The 22,589-nt window shown below is 43.6% G+C and overlaps 1 protein-coding gene across 1 annotated transcript; it reads right to left on the bottom strand.

The window, feature by feature from the left end:
• Nucleotides 1-13,586: 13,586 nt before the first annotated feature.
• On the bottom strand, nucleotides 13,587-21,225 carry DACT1 (dishevelled binding antagonist of beta catenin 1). The gene is made up of 4 exons (XM_029598203.1): nucleotides 20,661-21,225; nucleotides 18,197-18,329; nucleotides 17,428-17,583; nucleotides 13,587-16,283 (listed from the first exon to the last, which is right to left on the bottom strand). The coding sequence occupies exons 1-4, from the start codon at nucleotides 20,949-20,951 to the stop codon at nucleotides 14,443-14,445; spliced, it is 2,421 nt and encodes an 806-aa protein (XP_029454063.1). The 5' UTR covers nucleotides 20,952-21,225; the 3' UTR covers nucleotides 13,587-14,442.
• Nucleotides 21,226-22,589: the final 1,364 nt, after the last annotated feature.

Here is a 22,589-nt window from a genome sequence, read left to right on the forward strand (position 1 = left end):
AGTTTTCAGATCTGCATGCTAAGGATAAATCCCAGCTGCCAACCACTGACGCTTGGCTACTTGTAGGATACTGCTCCTTCTCTGAACCAGATGTTGTTATATTTGTGTTTTCCTTTGGCTCGCCACCTTTCCAGGCAGTTGAGTATACAATTTTTAATACCAAATCTAACACTTGCTGGCTCCCCCACCATCACCATCACTACCACCACTACCCATTTCACCCCAAACCAGTGAGGTCACAGCCCATACAGCCACCTAAGTCCCTTTGGCCTTGCCAATCACAAACCTGCTGGAAACAACCCAGGGGGTTTCTGGGGAGTAATGGCCACAGGTAGCAACGCAGCTCCATAGTCTGCTGTGTTACCACCAGGTTTACCGAATTCTCAGCCTCTGTCCCATTAAAGTACCCTTACAGCAACTATTCATAACCATATCCCAAAGAGAAAGCCAAACAGTTTTTCACATCTCTTGCTTAATCTTGCACTTAATGCTCTTTTATAGAATTTCACAACAGCAGCTCTGGTTTAATGGACTGGCCGTTTGTGAAACAAAGATGACCACCAGCAATGGGAAGCAACAGTTTGAAGCTGTTCTTGAAACATTAAGCACTAGCTATAGTGCAACCAAAGGAACTGGGTCTCCCCCTTCCCCAATACAAAGTGATATATACAGCTGTACTTTAACAATGTTAACTATATATTAACGGTGTGATCACATGTATTCTAGCTTGTAATGTGTGCATTGTTTCCTGCTCTCTCTCTCTCTCTCTACTCCTGTACTTCACAGGCTGGAAGGCAAGGCTCCAACAGTTCTGAATCCCCCAACGTTTCTGATTTCTTCCTTCCTTCGTTGGTTTGTTCTGCTGGGCTGAATGCTGCCAGCCTCAGGAGAAGTAACGCTGAGCCTGGGTCTCCATTGTGGCCATGTGCAGTTCTACCATTGCCATCAAGCCATCCATGAGCTCCACTGTAGACCTCTTTGGCTACTATCAGATTGTGGCGATCTTTCAACCACCTTAACAGACTTCTCCTTAGGCAGACATTTACAAAAACCTCCACTACACCTTCTTCTTTGTACATTTAAACAATGAAATATTGACTTCTAATGAATGATGACAGCTCGGGCACAAAGGAGAAGGCAGCACTTCAATCATTTTTGGCATTACACTAATTAAAAAAAAACGTCAGCCCTAATATTCAAGTGGCATTGCAATTGCCTTATTTCAGGCTCATTTCAGAACTAATTGCTTCATTTTTGCTGATTCAGAAACCGAGCCTTCCAATGAACATTTTTATTGTTTTCTTAGTAAATTTACAAGACTTTGCCTTTCTACAATGTATTTAATTAATTCTCATGGAAAGAGGAAGCAGTATGTCCTGACGCAGCAAAAAAACACTATCACAGTCTGTCTGGCACTCCAGATTCATCATGTCAAGGAATAAAATAGAACAAAACCCACAACTCTATTGCCCTGGGAATCTAGCACTGCCTACTGCGACGGGAAATGCAACGTGCAGGTTTCTGTAGGTTTCCAGCTCTCTGCTCTTTGTAATTCTTTCCCCATCTTTCTCAGAGTGCAGTTAGCTAGCACTTGTGCTTTAGAAAATAGTAATGGAGAGGTCCAAAAGGAAGTACGATAAGCTAGAGAAATCCCGGTTAGGACCAGGGCCAGCATAACTATTAGGCAGGACTAGGCAGTCGCCTAGGGCGGGGCGCCATTTCCAAAATATGAAAGAAGAGGCGACAGCAATCATGGAGCGCTCTCTGAGAGAGATAGCGCACTGTAAGTGGGTGACCATAAATCTAAATATCTACCACTGTCAGAGGGGTCAGAGGGCACATGCACCTCGGGGGGAGGGACAGTGTTACAATGGTCTGTCTAGGGTGCTACAGACCCTTGCACCGGCCCCGGTTAGGACATGTGATGGAAGGAGATGCTCATGACAATTTTATATTTTTAAAGAGAAAAAAAACCTTTCATCCAAACGCAGAACTGAAATTTAAAGAATCTTGAACATTTCAAAGTTGAGAGGTATGGGAAGGAGGAGTTTATTTTTTTTATGCATTTTCTCTGGATAATTTTATAGTTTTTAAAATCTGTATTTTTCCTTTCATGACAATTAATATTGTAAAATTTAATACTATTGCACACCACCTTGCACAGGTCTGTACCTAGTATAGCAGCATATAAGAAAAGAAAATGACACAAAAAATTTAAAGAATCTTGAACATTTCAAAGTTGAGAGGTATGGGAAGGAGGAGTTTATTTTTTTTATGCATTTTCTCTGGATAATTTTATAGTTTTTAAAATCTGTATTTTTCCTTTCATGACAATTAATATTGTAAAATTTAATACTATTGCACACCACCTTGCACAGGTCTGTACCTAGTATGGCAGCATATAAGAAAAGAAAATGACACAAAAGCTGAAAGAGTTATTTTCCATTTGTATTTTCCCCATTAATTTATCAATATTTATTGAACAAAATTGTAAAAAAAACAGTAGAAAAAAGACTCATTAAGTTTTGGGGTTTATTGTGGTGGATGGAAGTATGAAGTGCCGCTCAGCCTCTCCTGCACAAGCAGGGTCAGAGCAGGGGTGTAGATGAATGTCTCAGTACTGAGGGATGGGAAGCCCAGCATTTCATAAAATCTGTAGGACCAAACCGAAAGTCTCCATGTTGAGTGTTAAAATTAGGATTGGAAAAAAAAAATAAAAATCAAGTATCTTTTGTAAAACTGGATTTTTGTTCAGTAAAAATCAGTTTAAATGGAAAACAATTTTTGAAAAATTTGGTCACACCCACCTTTTTTTTTTTCAGGCAGCTTTTCAGAAACCTACAAATGGGCAATTAATGAGATGGCGCCGAAAGGTCATTTTACAAAAATGCTGTCATTTGAAAACTTCCTTTTTTGTATTATTTCCCCATAATGAAATGAAAAGCTTTCGCTATGATTCTTCAGCATGCACTATCATTTAAAATGCACATTTTGCAAACAGCATGCACATCATTTTAGTACCTGCTATTTGCAAAATAATGCACATGATAAAAAAATAAAAAAAGAGCATTTTGTTAAAAAGAAGAAAAATATAGATGGAAAAACAAAATGAAATTCTTTTCCATGCATACCCCTGTCTCTGTGTGGAGGAGAAAAACAAGGAAAAGGTAGATTCAGATGATTTGCTGTGGCCATTTGGGTAGACAGTTGTTTCAGCTAAAGAACCGAGCCAACAGGATCCCTGAAGGTTTAGAGAAAGCCTATTATAGTGCAGTATGCTCTTCGTATTGGTGGCATTTCATTCATATATACTGAGGCTAGAGCAAACTGGAATCTTTGCAGCCCACGGTACCTTCTATCAGGCTACGCTAAGGACTAGCCAAAGAGGGACCTGTGACCTCAAAAGCTCAGGTGCCTCATTCAGGACTTCTTAGATTAGTCCAGCGGTGATTTTAATGTCAGGGCACCAAACCAGAACCTTTTTGATCTTGATTCCTATTTCCCATTGTGAATAAGTGGAAGGTGGAAGCCATCACTGGACCCAACCTGTTACTTTAAAAAAAAAAAATGTTAATAAAAGGGAAGTATAAAGGGGAATACAGAACTTGTCTCCCAAATAGAAAAGCAGTGTGAGTCTTTAGGTAAATGTGATGTAGCCTTGATTAAGGGTTAGGAATTTACTCAACACAGATTGGAAGCCTTAGAAAATAATTTAGGAAGTTAAATTTAATACTTAATTTCCCTAAGGCAGTTAGTATTTCTCCAATTAAATTACTTGGTTCTTAAAGCACCTCAGGATTCAGTTCCACCTATTACTAAGGCCTTCTATGTACCCTCTAGACAGGCTGCTTCTCTAGCTAGTAGTCCTCCTATTCAACCCAATGTCTTAGATAATTTAACAGCTATCCTTCAAGATTCTCAGACTAAAATTCAAGGTATTGCTGCTCTATGGGCCAGCTTTTTAAACTTATGCGCGGGTGTAGATTTGTTCGCACAACGTGGCACAAACAAATCTACGCCCGACTTTATAACATGCGCGTGCAGCATGTTATAAAATGTGGGGGTCGGTGCGCACAAGGGGGTGCACACTTGCGCACACCGAGCCCAAGGGGAGCCCCGATGGCTTTCCCCGTTCCCTCCAAGGCCGCTCCAAAATCGGAGCGGTCTTAGAGGGAACTTTTTTTGCGATCCCCCCTCCCTTCCCCTATCTAGTAGCCCATCCCCCAACCCTAACTAAATCCCCCCCCTACCTTTTATTTCCGAAGTTATGTTGCACGCGCTGGCTCACCATCCCCTGGCACAGGCTGCTGTGACGGAGGACTCGGGACCGCCCCCCAGACTGCCACCACGCCCCCGGACCCACCCCCTTTTCGAAGCCCCAGGACAAGATAGGCTCGGCGCGCGCAGGGGCAGCTTTTCGGGGGTTACGCCCGTAACCCTTTGAAGATCTGCCCCTATGTGTAGCATATGCTTTAGAGCATGGTAGAATTTAGACAATGAAAATGTTCTTTCGTCCCTCTGATAAACGTTTATGTGGCCCGCAGCTAGCTTTATTTTCTGAAGTCACTAAGGCGACGCAGCTTAGACAGAAGGTTTTTTTGCAAAAGAAAAAACATAAGAACATAAGAAATTGCCATGCTGGGTCAGACCAAGGGTCCATCAAGCCCAGCATCCTATTTCCAACAGAGGCCAAAAACCAGGCCACAAGAACCTGGCAATTACCCAAACACTAAGAAGAACCCATGCTACTGCTGCAATTAATAGCAGTGGCTATTCCCTAAGTATAATTGATTAATAGCCATTAATGGCCTTCTCCTCCAAGAACTTATCCAAACCTTTTTTGAACCCAGCTACACCAACTGCACTAACCACATCCTCTGGCAACAAATTCCAGAGCTTTATTGTGCGTTGAGTGAAAAAGAATTTTCTCCGATTAGTCTTAAATGTGTTACTTGCTAACTTCATGGAATGCCCCCTAGTCCTTTTATTATTCGAAAGTGTAAATAACCGAGTCACATCTACTCGTTCAAGACCTCTCATGATCTTAAAGACCTCTATCATATCCCCCCTCAGCCGTCTCTTCTCCAAGCTGAACAGCCCTAACCTCTTCAGCCTTTCCTCATAGGGGAGCTGTTCCATCCCCTTTATCATTTTGGTTGCCCTTCTCTGTACCTTCTCCATTGCAACTATATCTTTTTTGAGATGTGGCGACCAGAATTGTACACAGTATTCAAGGTGCAGTCTCACCATGGAGCGATACAGAGGCATTATGACATTTTCTGTTCTATTAACCATTCCCTTCCTAATAATTCCTAACATTCTATTTGCTTTTTTGACTGCTGCAGCACACTGAGCCGACGATTTTAAAGTATTATCCACTATGATGCCTAGATCTTTTTCCTGGGTGGTAGCTCCTAATATGGAACCTAACATCGTGTAACTACAGCAAGGGTTATTTTTCCCTATATGCAACACCTTGCACTTGTCCACATTAAATTTCATCTGCCATTTGGATGCCCAATCTTCCAGTCTTGCAAGGTCCTCCTGTAATGTATCACAGTCTGTGGTTTCATTGGTGCATTATTTCTTCTTCAATTTCCTTGTAAATGTGTTGTTAAATTAGGTACACTAAAATATTTCTTTGATCCTGATCAGCTAGACTGTTTTCTGCAGAATAGAGACCCTTGCTTATTTCCTCTGAGAATAGCATTCCTATTCTGCGTCTATGATATTGCAGATTAATTGGGAGCTCTTTATTTTCTTTATTGAACCTATATGTTTATAATTAGTCCCCAATCTGAGGTCTGACCAATATGATTTTGTGTAATATTTTTATATTTTTTTAGACTTTTTTTCTTCTTTATTGTCATTTAATATTCTGTAATGTCAGTTTTGACTTAAATTGTTAAAAAAAATTATTGAAAGTAAAGCATCTAAAAAATAAATAAGGACAAGCTGCAAAGAATGCAGTTTGTTTTAGGCGTAGGGAGAAAACAGGTACACAGCAGAATAAATTCCCACATAAACTGTTGCGTTTTAAGTAAGATAACTACCAGCCTGCACAGACACAATATCCTTCCATTTATTACGCTATATATAGTATGGACTCAGACTCAAAAAATATTCTCATACAGCACAAGCAGAAAGATTAAAACAAAAACAAAAAAAAAAAACCTCCTGAAAAAAAGCATTAACCAGACTGTGGTCTATGTCATCTCAAAGGAAGAAAATTGAATTAGATGGGGCTTAACCTTTTAGATCCTGCTCATTGAAGGAATTATTTCCTGATGCCCCTTTTTACATATCTTAGTTAAAGTTAACTAGACACAAATATGGTATAAATATGGAATAAAAAAATTTGCAAGTAATTAAAAGTATATGAAAAAATGTTCCACTTATGGAACGCTGGTACCTAAAAGGTTTTAATCTGCCATCACGTTCTCTTTTTCAGTGGCTCTCAGTGTAAAAATAGTCTTAGTTTTCTAGAACCACAACACTCTGAAAGACAGCAGTAGGTGAAGCTTTTAGTTTGGGCTTACAGAACAGCAACAAACTTGGTTTTTTTTTTATTTGAGTTCTCTCTAGAAAGGTCAGAACAATGAAAACCACAGTAGATTCCTCCACCACCAGCACACCTACCCTGCAAAAGCTAGCTTGAGTGTGACCTGGATTGTTTTACAGTATTTTAGTAATTTCCCATGCTCTCATTCTCCCCCCCTCCCCATTATAAATATTTCATACACAATTCCCTGGAGATTTTAAGAAGTTTGCTTTGCTCATTATTAATCACATGGTTAAGCCATCATAACTGCACAAGCTAACCCTTGTTTTATACCAATTTACTACAGTAAGTTAGTGGCATCCTTGCTCATATAGACACTGGAATGTAAAGCTGCACACAATGCATGTAACCAAAACTCTCTTCTCGCAAAAAAATTCATGACCGTATCAATGTATACAAAAACTGGCACGTGTCAAATATTCAACCGAGGTGAGGATGGCACGATTCTTCAAATATGTTTAATAAAACGTGCAGAAGCTGTGATTATCTGCATTGAAAGTGGGAATTTTAAAATGGACGTGCTTGTAAACATTGACACTTACGCACACAAGTGCCAGGCCCTGAGAAAGGGACGGGGCAGGACGGACGCTGGCCATTAGCCGCCGTCCCGCGGAAGCACGCGATGGCAGTCGGCTGGCAAGCGCAAACTACTTCTGCTCCAGGGGTGCAGAAAGTAGTAAAAAAAAACCAAAAAAAAAACTGTAAGCTGCTAGGACGGGTTTAGAGGGAGGGAGGGAGTTTAGGTAGGAGGGACTGGGAAAGGCCCGATTGCATTGCTGCACAATTTACTAAGGGGTAGATTTTGAAAGGTGCGCGCACATGGATGGGTGGATTTTATAACACGAGCACACCGGCACATGCATGTTATAAAATCTGCGGGACACGCACACATGCATACTAGATTTTACAATCCGTGCACGCATGTGCGGGCAGTGTGTGCTGGGGGAGGGGGAGATTTAGTACATTACGCACGGCGACGCAATCAGGCCTTCCCCAGTCCCCTTCCCCTACCTTAACTCCCTCTCTCTTCCCCTCTCCTCCCCACACCCTAAACGCATCCCAGCAAATTACAATTGTTTTGGTTTACTACTTACTGCTCCCCGGCTTCCATCCAGCCCCGGCCTTTTTCAGAGCCCAGCACTTGTGCACATAGCGGCACTTATGCGCATGACCGGGCCCCTTCTGAAAATGCGTGCAGGGCCCAGCTATGTGCGCAAGTGCCGGTTTAAGATCTGGCTGTAAATCCCCCTCCCCCCGCACGTGCTGCCCGCAAATGCATGCGGTCTGTGGATTTTATATCAACGACGCACTGGTGTGCGCACGTTACAAAATCTGCACGTCCCATGTGTACGCGCCCCTGGAACTGCACACGAGCACCTTTTAAAATCTACCTGAGTGAAGTTGGAGATTTCAGTCTGGCAGTACATCACTCAGATTTGTCAGAGTCAACTCATAGCCTGACCCAACTCAAATTCTCATCTAAGTTCCTTTTCCATGCTCCCTCTCTGAATGGGTTTAATCCAAACAGGTTTGTACTTGATAGGCAGATTTTAACTTTGAATACTTCTACACTCTCATACGAATGAATTTTTCTGTCAACTTGTCATAGCCACAGACCTGCAACCTTCACTTGGAGATCAAGAGAATGATTGTATAGACCCCTCCCATTCAACACAAATATTAACAAAATGCCACACCAACTTTCTTCTGTAAATTTTTATTTATGCAAATAATTTTTGACCTGTAAATGAAATCCAAATCCTGAATTAATCAATTCATGCCCAGGACCATATTTTGGCAGAGGCAACATATCCAACTCTCTTCAGCACCTGGTTTCTTAAGATGCCAAGCCTACTCCCAGCTGTGATTTTCAGACAGCACTCACCACGGAAGGGAAAAATGTTGGTGTGGGGCCTGTGAGCATGCACAAGCACAAGGCTCCTGCAACATCCCTACCCTTCCCACAGCTTTCCTTAATAACAGGAAAACCATGTGGGAACCACTCCAGGACCTGTGAGCACATGCTAGCTCACAGGACCCACACTTTTATCCTGCTATGCCAGATTGGATATAGGCAGCGGCAGTCGAGGAAAACTCCCACCACCCCCTGTGCTTACTGAGATCGCTTGGGGGGGAGCCCTCCTCCTCCCAATATGCACAATGCCTATGGACACTGAAATTTTCAGTCCCGCCCTGTTCATGATTAGACTTCTCATGTCCATCTACCTAAGCCATATTTCTTTCTGCTGCCATGCACCCGACAGTGCTCCTGAGTTGACATCAGCAAAAGCAAGATCGGCCTCTTACACAATCAATCAAATAGAGTATTCCCATTTTCTCATGTTGCCTCTTGACCAGTTGACTCTGGAGGCAAATTAGGGATTTTTGTGTAGTCTAGCTCTTTAAGAGCTGACCAATTTCCTTGACTCCCATCCTAAACCCTACACCACAGCCAGTAAACAAGCAAGTTAGTGCACACTAAGTCATATTAGTGTGCACTAACAAAAGATGTTACCAATAAGTCACAAAATGTGTTAATTGGGGATTAGTGTGTTAGCTAGAGGTATGGTTCTGCATTGCCATTGGCGGTCTTGTTACTGTCGCTGTAGAAGGAAACCTTTTGTTAAGATGCACTAACTAGCTGTGGCCACCAAGTCCTATTAGGACACACCAACTCTCGAATTAGAAAACTAGATAGTGTGCACTTACTCAGAAATTAGAAAACTGGTTAGTGTGCCCTAACAGAGCTTAATGCACACTAACATCTAGTTACTGCACACTAATATAAAATTCGAGAAACACAGGAAAAAGAAACTCACAGGAAAAACTAAATTTCCCACGGGGGACCTGAACCGAAGCAAGAACCGATAAAATAAAACGAAGCACATCGCTAAATGTCCCACCTCTGAAACGGCCTGGAAGTTCCTACCCTCAGAAACTTCCCCCTCTAGTGCCCCTATGTCTCTCCTAAGAGGTATAGTTTCCTTTCTTATGCTGACTTTTTCTCTCCGCTGAAGGTTTCTCACAGGCTCTCTCTAAACCAGTTCAGTCTAACAAAAGGTAAAGAGTAACTATTGCAGGCACGACTATGAACTCATGCCAGGATCATGTAAAGGAACTGACCCCTGCCCGAACAAGCCCCTCCCAGCATAAATATTCTATTTAAAATTGACCCTTAGAGAGAATGTCAGTCACTACGCTAACATGCAAAGATTAGAATTTTTCCAGGACCAAACCCTAGCAACCATTAGGACGGTCATAGCCTTAGGAACCTCGGCTCTTATGAGAATACTCTAGGGCAGTGGTTTTCAAACCCGTACTAGAGGAATCAGGTTTTCAGAACAGCCACAATGAATACAGATGAGATAAATCTGCATGCACTGGAGGCAGTCCATGCAAATCTATCATATGCAAAACCATTTGAGCAAAAACAATTAAGAGTCATTATGGACATTACTTTGAAATCCTCAGCCCAATGGACAGTATTAAAAAAAAACAAAAAAAAAACCCCTCACCCCCAGAATTTTAGATAAGGAAAGGAGTGAAACTAAACCAGAAGATATCAAAAGTTGGCTGGATTGATCCATGTTACAACCACATCTGAGTACTGTCTGTCTTTCTGGTTACCCCATCTTAAAAATATATAGCGAAATAAGAAAAAGGTGTAGAGAAGAGCAGCCAAAATAACCAAAGGGACGGAATAGCTCTCAGAGGAGGAAAGGTTAAAAAGGTTAGGGCTCTTGAGCCTAGAGAAGAGATATGATATAAGTCTATACATCTTTGTATGTGGTAGAACGGGTAAAATAGGGAACAGCTTACCCCTTCAAACAGTACTAGGCCTAGGACACTCTGCAGGTAAGAGGTAGCATCTTTAAAACAAAGCACAGAAAATGTTTTTTCACTTGGCACACAATTAACGTGTGGAGCTTGGTTCAAGAGGACATGCTGAAATCAGTTCACGCTGCTGCATTCAGGAAAGGTTAAGACAAGTTACTGGAGGAAAAAAAAAAAAATCTATAAACCATTATTAGCTGTGAAGAGTTTGGAAAGTCACCATTTAGCCCTCGTTATAAGCAGGAATTGTATTGAGCTTTGGGATTCTGCCGGGTACTTGTGACTTGGATTGGGCACTGTTGGAGACAATATGCTGGGCTTCGTGGACCCATGCTCTGACCTAGCATAGTATTTATTGTTTATATGGATTGATAGCATGCTTTAAAAGAAAAAATATATATTATATTCCAAAGTTCACACAATTTTGATCCACTTCACCGCTCCAGCGGACAGACAGATGAGGAAAAATATAGGTGCAATATTTACCTAAACCTGTTCCTCTGCGAAACATGCAATACGTTGACTTTATTTTAACAAAGCAACACCCGACCATGACTGATAAAGCTTTAAAAAATGTGCTGCAATTGTGACTTGGACAGAAAGCTCTCTACCCATCACAAAGGCCGGTGGGATCTCAGATTAAGATGCCATGAGGAATAAGTTTTTGGAGGGTAAGAGGCCACGTTGGCAGATAAATACATGTCCTGCAAAGCTTATGCCTCAATAAATCCATTAACCTAGTAAATAGCACCAGTCTCTAGGATGTTTTTTTGCTACTACCCGCTAACACAGCTAGCCCTGTAAAAATTATACATATTATAATAAATCTGGGAAACTACTTCCCTAAATTAGGCCCTATATTAGCCTGCCTCTATAACCCATTTCATTTCCCTGCTCTGCAAATCTGGGTATTGCAGACATTAGGGGGGGCGATATGTGTGCCACGTTTCTGGGATAACTTAATGCAAGGCAAGATGTACAGCTGTAAACACGTTCACTGTCTTCAAACGTTAGCCAGCCAGCCAGCTTCAAAAGAAGCTCATGTTCATACTTTAACTGAAACCAGATTGAAAAGAAATATATATTGAGCCAACTGGAAAGTTTCTAAAAATGGGTTCTATACATTTAAGATATTATGAATAAATGTCTTACATGTGTTAACTCAGGTCTGATTTACGCATTGACTCCATGTCCACAAGATACAATGCTGCTCTAGTAGGCAGGATGAATGAATAAATAAATAAATAAATAAATAAATAAATAAATGGGAACTGGTTTCAGTAAAATAAAAAGGGATGTACACAGAGGCAAAAAAAAAGGGCGACAGCAGTAATCAGGATAACCCTGCAAACAGGCACAACCGGTCTGCTTGCATAAACAAAAACAAACCATTATAATCACACACGTCCCTCCTCATTCAAAACTTCTCTGGCTCCAAAAAAAGGGGCGACAGTCAAATTTCTTTCAGTGTTATATACAAGGTACTCCCAAAAAGCAAAGCACCAGCTTCTGTCCACAGGCACCTGGAGGACACATTATAACCTCCAACTCCAAGGCAGAGGTCATTCTTTACCAGAGCAGGACTAGATCAAGTGCGTACTCTTGTCAACTTGATCCTTTCTGCTGTAACTGCTTACTTTTAGATCTTAATCCTAGGATACTTTCGTCACAATGCTTTTCTGAGTGATAGGGGGAGATTAAAAAGAAAAAAAAATAACCCAACACACACAACCCCCCACCACTACACCAGCCTATTCCTACACCCAGGCCCTTCTCTAGCTCGCTGTGCTATTTCGCTGGTGTTTGTGTGATCTGGGCTCTGATGATGATAATAAGTACAGGTGCATCCTGACTCAATTTAGATTCATGGTAGTGGGAGTGTAAGCCTATCCAACCAACCTTAACACTTATTTCTCCTCACACTTAAGTAAAATTCTGAAGTGGAGAACCTGAATTTTTCATTACATCACATAGCAGCTGAAATGAACTACAAGAACTGCTTCAGAACTAGCATCAGATTAAATTTTGAAGGGCCAAAAGAACAAAAAATGCTGTTTGAAAATGATTTTTAAAAAAAGTTCCCATTTACTGTAGAGTTGCGATACCTTACTCGTTCATGCAATGCCCACCATTTTTGTTTATAAACCAATATTCTGGATTTCACCAGTTATCACCATTTGGAGGAGCTGGGCATAGCCTAGGAGCACATTGCTCAGCCTAACATCAGCAGTCACTTTTATAGTCACTGGGGGTGTCTTCATGCGATAATCCAATGTAAAATCCAGTCCAGTGATGACTTCTGTTCACTGTTCCAGCAGCAGTACCTTCTCAAAATAAGATCTGAAATTGCAGGTTTCCTCTCCCACCAATTTTACATGGTAGAACATTTTTCTTTTCCTGCAGAATCATGCCACTTCTGGTCAGTGTCGGCCTGCTGCATCTTCCTGGAACCTCTCCCCTCACTTTTTGCTATTTAATCAAGAGAAGTCACCCTTCCATAATACAACAGAATTAATAAGGCCACAATTTGCAAAAAGAAAATGATCCATACAGCACCAGCCAGACTTTGACCAACCTTCTTAAAAAGAATCTTAAATAGTTACAAGAAAACAGAAGTAGAAACTCTGACAGAAATGAGGTAAAAAGGTCATAGATGGTTCCCCTGAGCCACTGCGCTGGAAAAATCTTGAGTAGCAGCTGGCACCAGTATCTAGCCCAGCTCTGCAGGGACATAACCTGGGCCCAGGCAGGACAGCATCTGCCATGACCACAGAAAAGGAGAAAATAGGATGAAAGGGAAGAGAAATGTAAACCAAAAAAAAAAAAAATCTCTATAGCTGAAGAACTGTTTTGCCCTATCACTTAAAAATTTGGGTTGGCACCCAAGACTCCACAAATGTGTGTACCCGCAGCAGAGTTGTCCACCAGACACATACACGTGCAGTATAAATAGACCATGCAGCTTAAGCTTGACTTCGAGGGGAGGTAGTGATAAAACGAAGATGGCAGGGCAGTCTCAAAAAAAAATAAATTTAAGATTTTTAAAGAAAATGAACTAAAGGAAAATAAGCAGAAGAGACCCATTGATATCCTGACAGCAAGGAGCCTGCTGTATAAACTCACAAGTGGCACACACTCTAGAAGTGATTAAAATGTTAACTGGCACAAAAAAAAAAAAAAGGCATAGGGGTTCACATTTGACTTTATGCCAATTTAATACATTTTTAACAGCACTCGGTTTATTAATGTGAAACAGAAATCATATTTTACACAATATAAGAACCACAAGATGTGAACATAACATACAGGAATCTGGCATCAACTAGAATACTGAAACCAATGCGGTTCATCATGCACCCAACTTGCATATTTTTAAAAAGGCATTGGGCCTTTATTCACGAGGACGGTTTAAATAAGCCCGTTTGGTCTAGCACAATGGTTTCACCTGATACTGGATGGCCAGGCGCTTGAAGCTTTACATGGGGGCAGCTTGGGCCTCTTTGGGACAGGAACTTTTGTTTAGTTTTACAAAAAGGACCAAGTGTCACTTTAGTACCGCTTCTGAGAGTGGGGAGCACGGCCTAGCTAGTGCAAGCAAAGATCACAACCGTGATCAAAGGATAACTGCACAGAATACAAGGCAGAGAAGATGAGCTCAAGTTATGTCTGGCCCATAAATGCTTTCCCAGCAAAGAAGAGATCGAGGCCTACCAACGCCCTCTCCCACTTCTGAAAAAAATTTAAAAAAAAGATGACCACCTTATGCATCTCCTGACGCCACCATTGCAATTTCTGTTATCCATACCTGTTTTAAAAATGTTTGACTTTCACATAATAGTATTACTGCTTCCACAATACAAAAGGAAAAAAAAAAAAGGCAGATGACATAACTTACCTTTAAATATTTGCACAAAACATTTATGAAAATATTTACAAAATTCAAAACTTTAGCTCTTAGGGGAGAGGGGGGAAAAAAAAAAAAAAAAGCATGGCGGCCACTAACAGAAAAGCCCTTCCTCCAGGCTCCCACAACATTTCTAATGTTTTTAAACAGTCGTCATGAGTTTCAGGGAGCCGGACCGAAAGCGAAGAATCTTCTTCTTGAGATTGTGCGAGGCCTTGATTTTCACAAAGGCTTTGGCGGTGCTGGCGTGCAAATCCGTGGCAGCGGCAGACTGCACGGGAAGGGTGTGAACGAACTGGGACCAAATGAGCCCTCCGCTTTCATCGGAGTCACTGGACGAGGTGCTTTCCCCCACGTATTCCGCCTCGCTGAGGCTGGACTCGCTGTCCCCAAAACAGTTCGTGGTGTAGTTGCTCTGCTCGTCTTCGCTGGTCTCGACCACGGTGGAGTGGAACAGAGACTCGCACTCTGCCGAGTATTCGGAGTCGCTCGCCACGTACGCATAGGGCCTGGCGCAGGACAGCGGCACCGGGGCATAAACGCAGAGGGGCTCTCTCGGGCCTCTCCTCTTTGCCCTCCTCAGGGCTTCCTCATAGGAGATCTCCACCGAGGACTTCCACCGCCTGTAGTCGCCCCGCTTATATTTGGGTTTGGCCACGACACCCTCCTTCCCATGCCCGTGCAATCGGTGCGCGGCTCTGCTTGCGCCAGGGTGGCGGCTGCCCGAAAGCCCGCTCTCTGCGGGCGGGTTGATAGCTCTCTTGCCTCTCGGCGCGGGCTTCTTCCATTTCTTGTTTGCCTCTAGGTCGTCGGGAAAACGGCACTTTTTGCCAGTTACCTTGCTCCTCTCCCTCGCCGTTTGCGAGCTGCTCTCTACCATGTGCACAACCTGGGCTCTGTGCTTCACAGCGCTTTTGACAGTTTTGATGTGTTTTGTGCCCTTGTGGTGCTTGACAGTTTGCTGCTGAGCTGGTATGTACTGGGCGTTCACCAGCATGCCTTCATCCAGGCTGGGCGACGAAGATCCCTCGCTTTTGAAATCCAGTGGTGGTCTCTCTTCCAAAGGGCCTTGACAGGGTGATTTTATGGTGCTTTTGAGCAGAGTCCTTTGTGCAGGCTGGGGAACCTTGGTTTCCGTCTGCGATGCTGTGTGCCTGTACGGGCTCTCTTTAGCGGCTGCACTGGAGGCCAGGCTGGTTTCTTTCTGAGGATCCACGGTTGCAGGGCACCAGCTCAGTCCTGGGGATACAGACTTCACGCCATTCTTTGACAAGTTCTTGCTTTGAAGTTCATTGACACTGCTTGGTGGGTAGCCTGGAGGGGTGTGCATCCTCCTAGCTTCCAGCTGTTCACTCTGAGAATCTTTTGACCGCTGCTTAAGTGAAGAGAGTGCAGCATTATCCAAAGCAGTTGGTGCACTGGAATGTAAACACGCTTGTTTAAGGTTCTTCAGGTTATGGTTATTGCTTGGAGATGCAGTCTGTCTGACGCACATGCTGCTGTGCCTTAAAATGCCCTTTGTAGGATCTGCATTCACACTTGTTCTGGGTTTGTTAGTTCTTACGGCCTGGGTTTTTTTCTGTAGAATACTCAAGATGTAGCCGTCTAATTTCTTGTTCAGGGAAGAACCGGTTGCAGAGCCCGAACTGCTGGCTGGGGGGAAGGCACTCTCTGCTTTCACAGAATCCCGTTCGGGTTCCATGCAGGTGTCATTCGCGTTGCAACCAAGTCCCCCCTCCTCCTTCAGGTTCCCCATCAGGGAAAGAAGAAACATTGGGCTCTGCACTGCTACTGCATGAAGCGGGCTGGGATAGCGGTACACGTCACTCCCGTTTTTAGACACCAGGTCACACTGATACTTGGGGTGAACATCTGCGATCATGTCAAGAGAACTGGAGTATGGTGCAGAAAATGAACGACGTACAGTCCCAGATGCATTCTCTTCTAACTGGTCTTTGTAGTCTATCCATCCTAGGAGGTCATCTAAAGCATAAAGACATGATCTAATGTTAGCTTGTATACTACAGTGACACTTCAACTTTTTTTTTTTTTTTGCCATTTTAGTACCAACTACAGATCCATTTCTGGTGGCTTAAAGCAGTGGCCTCAAATCTAGTCCTCAGGACACACCCTGCCAAATTTTCAGGTTATCCATAATGAACATGCATGAGATTTGCATACAATGGAGGCAGTGCACACAGATCTCTCCCATGCATATTCCTTGTGGCGATCCTGCAAACCCGATTGGCTGGGTGCGTCCGGAGGACTGGGGTGAGAAGAACTGGCTTATTTAGTGCCGTGTACTTCCATGCAAAAAAGACACTCGCCCAGTCACGGCTGGGGCAACTGACAGCAGCAGAGATGGGGGTTTTAATCCGTCAATTGGCTGCACTAGTGTCCGGCATTGGCTGACCACCAGTTTATGGTATGGTAACGGATAATGACTTTAAAAAGTACAAAGATATAATTGCCAATGTGTAGTGTTCTCTATGCACAAATAGCAAGCTTTGGCATTGAGATTTTGTTAGGAACCTGGTCCAAATGGAACAAGGCAAGAACAATTTATTATCCAAGTTTTCAAACTGATCAATGGCTCCACATTTCACAGTCGTTAACTACCTTTCTTCTTCTAGCAGGTCTGCTACACTGGCATGCTACCTACTGGTCCCAGCAGCATCTTCAAATGCTCAAACTGTGAAATGGTTGGTAATACAAATGCACCTTTTGACTGAAAATGTAGCACAGCAGCCAGATAAGTTAGTACAGTCAGCTTTCTTCCTTCTCCAGTCTGAATGGAGTTTGCACTACGACACCAAAAACCAAGTATAACTGGGCAGTCCGAACTGCTAATCCTCACCTCTCTAGCACTACTCGGCACACACAGCACTGTATAAGAATAAACCACACAAGAGCATCCCTTCTCTGTAGAGTTTACAGTCTAATCAGAGCATAATGGTTAAAATCCAAAAGGCGGTTAAGATTTAAAAGCAACCTCAAAAAGAGAGTGGGTATTTTGACCGGATCTGAACAAGGTAGGAGGGAGAATGACACGCCCACTCAAGACCACGATTCCAAGCACACAGGTGTCGATGGCAGAGGAGAAGCAGTGTTGTAACGCAACCCCTACCTGCAGATTTGGGCCGGCTATCCGCAACGTTCAACGATGCCTCCAAAGGGCTGCAAAAGCAGGTGCTGGAATAGCAGCTGGATAAACACTCACTGAAAACTGAGTTAGAGGAGTTGGAAAGTGATCCTGATGCCCCGTCACTCAGTTCATAGAATCCTATTTAAAAAAAGAAAGAAAGCACATGTTCACCAAGTGCCAGCCACTATATACTGAAATAGTTTAAGATCTTTTATGTATAGTACTTTAGAAAATTTTCCGAACTGCAACATTTTTTTTAATTCTCCAATCACCATCTATAAAATACAACCCGCATAGTAAAGTTCATCATGAAAACATCTGCAATCCTATGCTTTAAGTGTAAGGGTGCTCTGTAAAATAATGTCCACCCAGATGCAAGCTAAGATGTCCAAGGGATAGGGTGTATTGTGGACAAAAAGACTGAAAAAAAAAAAAAAGGGTAAATAGTGTTTCCAGACATGGAGAACCCCCCTTCTTCAGCCAATTCTCATGGTTAAATGTAATTTGAAAGTTTGCCTGCAAATAACAAGCTACCAGTTGATGTGTTATTTGACAGGTTATTTGTTCTACCTTCAGACAGCTGTTACTACAGGGGCATATCCACAAAGGCATCTATTGAGTTACAGCATTCTTTCCTGATGTGGCCGCAGCAAGAATTCCTGTCTGAATAATTGTGCCCGAGAAGGGTGTAGGAACCTTTGCATTCATGCATAGCTGTCCCTGTCACATCCAGTTGTAAGACTAACCCCACCTGAACTCGGCCGACTGTCTGTCTCCAGGTGCTCATCTGGTGTCTTTTCTGCATCTATTTTTAGGTCACTGATCTGCTTGTCCAGTTCGTGCAGCTGACTTAATAAACCAGCATCTCTCTTCCTCAAGCAGTTCTGCAAAAAGAGTAAGAAACAAAGTTTATTCAAAATTAAACACGTCTAAATCTAGTCAGTTCCCTCCCCACTCTCCACATCAGAAAGAATGTGACTTGGAGCACTATGAGAGGTAAAGTCAAGTGAACAAGGGAACGCTAGCTACGTTTATTAATATTAAAATTACAAATTGTTAAACTACAAAAGTCACCCAGTCTCTTGCTAACGCAAGTTTAATTTCTGTTAACAAAACAACCCCATTTCCTCAGTTAAGACATTTGGATAGAAGCTGTCACAGCAAGTCATCATAAAGAAACATGCCAACTTCTAAGTGCATATGCTATAAGCAGTGAACAATATTTACCAAATAATGAACTTCTGTGTTTCTCTTTCCTTCCTCAATTGCTTAAATTGTGCACACACAATGTACAAAACACATCCTTTACAAAAAGTCTTCATCTGCACCATATTTCTTGACTCACAACCTATTTGTAGCACTAAGTTCCATTAAAACAGACTTCTGATGCAAAAAAAAAAAAACCCTCTTTATAATCAAGCTTGCTATGCATAAGTATTACAAATGCAAAAATTGAAAAACGATTCCCATAGTCACAGCTTAAGAGCAATAAGTTTATTTTGATGTTCATATTCATATGTACTTTGTAATAGCTGGGCATATGGCATTATATTAGGAACCCATTTTCTAATGTGTCAGCCTTTGCTCAGCAAAATATTATATTATTTAAAATCCAGTGTATTTTCCATATAATAATGCTGCATTTAAACAAGGCCTGTCACTCGGTGGACATCCCAAGATGCTTTATAAAGGTAATACTTTTGAAACATGCAGCCATTTCAGTGGGAGAAAGCAGGGAAACAAAGGTTGGCCACCTAGATCATATGAAGGCTGCCAAACCAGGCAAGGAAATAAAAGTTGTACGTACAGCTGAATAAAGAGAGGCCCAGGAAGTCTCAGTGACTGGGCCTAAGTCAGACTGTCACCAAGCCTACTACAAAAATCTAAAAGTGAAGCAGGAAAACAACGGAGCAACACTGTATCATGAAATAAAATTAGCAAACATGCCATAAAGGGTAAAGCCTAGACTACAAGCTATGACAAAGCCTTTCCAAGGCCAAATGGGGCACCCTTATCAGCAGAGATGGTTAGGCGGCATAATAAGTATTTGAAGGGTCTATAGGCAAAATGTTTAGCTTCACACATGTATAGAAATATTAATACTTCTCAGAGAATAGCCATTTACTGCTCTCACACTAAAGCTGGCCTGAAACAGAGGATTAAATATTAAAAGGTAAAATATTTAGTAACATTTCAGCCTGCTCTTATACTCTAATGACATTACAATCAAAATAAATAACCAAGCACTAGCCTTTTATTTCTGATCTGGTTTTGTTACCGTTATACAATATACCTACAAGATTCACAACTAAGTTTCTATACACCATGGGAGAAAAAAAGAAAAAAAAAAAGGGGGAGAAGAGATCCTCTTAAAATATTTCCAGATTTCGAATTAACCGTCCCTAGCAGATGCCTCGCTTGACATGTCCAGAGCAGTCTGAGAAATCGCACAATTAGAAAAAGTCTATTCCCCCTGCTCACCGCAAGTTTCATGGCAAAACCTCATTACATCCCAGGCACTTAATCACAATATAAACGCCAGTGCACTTCTGTCACCCAAGGCAGCACCAGCAGCTCTTGCAGCTTTTCACACACTGCAATTAAAATCGCCAAGTGCAGGTCCGGTCCCAGGCTAGAGCGTAGGATTCAGTCCAGGACTCGCAGCTCAGCCCTGCGGGAAGGCTTCTTCCCAGCAGATGACGGCTGTCAGCGAGCGGATGGCCGCGGCAGTCTCAGCAGCTCCCCTCGCCCGGGGCTGCTCGTCCCTAGAATCTCCCGCACCGCTTCCAAGGCTGGGACTGCTTCACGGGGCAGCCTGCACGCACGCACGCAGCCGCTGGGTTTTGCTTCCGTTAACATTAAACCCTAGCACTAAGCACTCTGTAACTGCTTCAGTCAAAAAGAATTTAAATATTGCTTTTAAGGGGTCTTGCTCGTCGGGATTAGGAAGCGATCTTTAAAAAAAAAAAAAAATTAGTTTCATCCAACCTAAATAACCCATAGCACTGCCTCCCTATTCCCAATGCATTTAGCGATCCGACCGCCCGGGAGTCGGGACCGGGCGGCCGGTGCCCGAGAACCGGAGAAGCACTGGAAGAAGTATCGAGGACAGGCTGGAGAGGCTCAGCCAGAATCTCTCCCTCTACCCGCCGCCACCCCCTGCATGCGCCGGGTACCGATCTCCCGCCCCTCGCCCGGCTCCGGGACCCACGTACCAGCTGCCTCCGCAGGAGCAGGATGTTCTCCTCCAGGAATTTCTCCTCCAAGCTGCGCTGGGCATCCCCCGGCCGCGGCGGCGGCGCCTCAGACGGCAGCTCCCGGGAGCCGGCGCCCAGCAGCGCCTTCACCAGCAGCTCCTGCCGCTGCCGCAGGTACTCCAGCTCCCCCAGGCCGGCCAGCGTCGCCTCCAGCCGCTCCCGCGTCCGCTGGCGCTCGGCCTCCGCCTCGCCCTTCTCCCGCCAGCGCGGCTCCATCTCCAGCCTCTCGCGGCAGGAGCTCAGCCTCATGCCGTCGCGGCGGCGCTTTTACAGCATCTGCCGGGCCACCGGGGGACGGGCAGCAGCCGCCGCCAGGGTCAGCCCGCAGACCGGGCGGATGAACCCTCACAGGCGCCCCAGGCGAAAGCCGCATAAGACACGAGCGGGGCAGGCGGCGGTTGCACGAGGAACAGAGCGGTGCCAAGAAGAAGCGAAGAGCGCCGAGGGACGAGCAAAACTCATAACGGGGCACGACAGTCCGACGGCAAACGATTCCCACCTCCCACTGCCGCCCCGAGCGCACCGCCAGCTCCCTTTATACTGCTGACGTCACACGCTGCCCGGCGTCAGTCCCTCGGCGTGGGCTGCGGGGCTACCCCCTTCGCCTTGAGAGATCTGCGGGGCGGTTCTAGAACCGGGCTCGGTTCTCGCTCCCGGTGATGCGGTGGCGATGGAGATTCGTGACTGAGTATGGGTAGAGCTGGGACTCCTGGAGCCCTTTTGTTAAAACAGTTTTAGGAGAATAAAGAATGTCCGAAGAGAAATGCATTCTCTCCTGTACTCACTGTGGAAAATGCAAAGGTAGCAGAGATGAGCACGTCCCAGAATCAGTGGTCATTTTCTTTTTAATAAATAAAGGTACCAGGATGGGGCCAGCCGCATTCTCCGTTTTCTACTCCAACCACAATAGGGAAAAGGTAGCAAGTTGGAAAGGTTCTATGTCAGTAATAAAACTTTCCAGGTCCCCGATCTGACACAAAATCAGCAATTGCCCCAAACTAAGAGAAGCCCCATTGCAGTAAGGTGCGCTGGGCTGTGAACACGTGGTAACATGTAGGCACATTTTCAGGCCAATCCAATAAGTGTGTGCAGAAAACGGGAGCTCAGTGTTGGTCTATTTTCCTAACGCGTGTCCAGCCACCTCTCCTGAGCACACGATCGAATATTTAAATGAGGGGTCGGCTAAAAAGGAGGTGCTAGAGACAAATGTGCACCCCTAGCGCCTCCTCAGCAGCGGGCACCCAGGAGAAGTAGCTGTCAGCAGGTTAGGAAAACTGATGCTCAATTTTAGGAGCGTCAGATTTCCTAACCTGTGCACAGCCATGGGTTAGGAAAATGGACTCTCATTAATTGCATGTTCCTTTTCCTAATCTGAGTGCTGGCACACATTTTTTTGGTTAATTTTTTTTTTACCTAATTTCTTTTTTTAGTTCCTCCGACTTAATATTGCCACAATATTAAGTCGGAGGAACTACAGAAATGCAGTATTTTCTGCTTTTCTGCCAATTTAGGGGCTTCTCAGAACTTAATGCCTGCTCTGAGGTGTTAATTCTGGAGGAGCCCCAAAAGTTTACAGAAAAGCAAAAAATACTGCTTTTCTGTAGTACCTTCAACGTAATATCAAAGCGATATTAAGTCAGAGGAATCCAAAAAAGGAGAACCGTAATAATTTTTTTTAAAAAAGTGTCACCGGTGGTCAGGTTAGGAAAACGGATGCTCAATTAATGAGTGAACATTTTCCTAACCCGTAGCTGTGCACAGGTTAGGGAAATGGACGCTGACAGCCACTTCTCCTGGGTACCCAATGTCTAGGAGGCACTAAGAATGCAAAATTTTCCCTAGTGCCTCCTTTTTTACCGTGGCAGCCCATTTAAATAATAAATCGGA

Source organism: Rhinatrema bivittatum, chromosome 4 (genome assembly GCF_901001135.1).
Source record: "Rhinatrema bivittatum chromosome 4, aRhiBiv1.1, whole genome shotgun sequence".
NCBI lineage: Eukaryota > Metazoa > Chordata > Amphibia > Gymnophiona > Rhinatrematidae > Rhinatrema > Rhinatrema bivittatum.

Coding starts and splice junctions, on each gene's coding strand:
- DACT1 (XM_029598203.1), bottom strand. CDS start 20,951: ATGAGGCTGAGCTCCTGCCGCGAGAGGCTGGAGATGGAGCCGCGCTGG. Junction 17,584..18,196: donor AGACAGTCGGCCGAGTTCAG/GTGGGGTTAGTC, acceptor TTTTTTAAATAG/GATTCTATGAACTGAGTGAC. Junction 16,284..17,427: donor TAGCCGGCCCAAATCTGCAG/GTAGGGGTTGCG, acceptor TTTATGCTTTAG/ATGACCTCCTAGGATGGATA.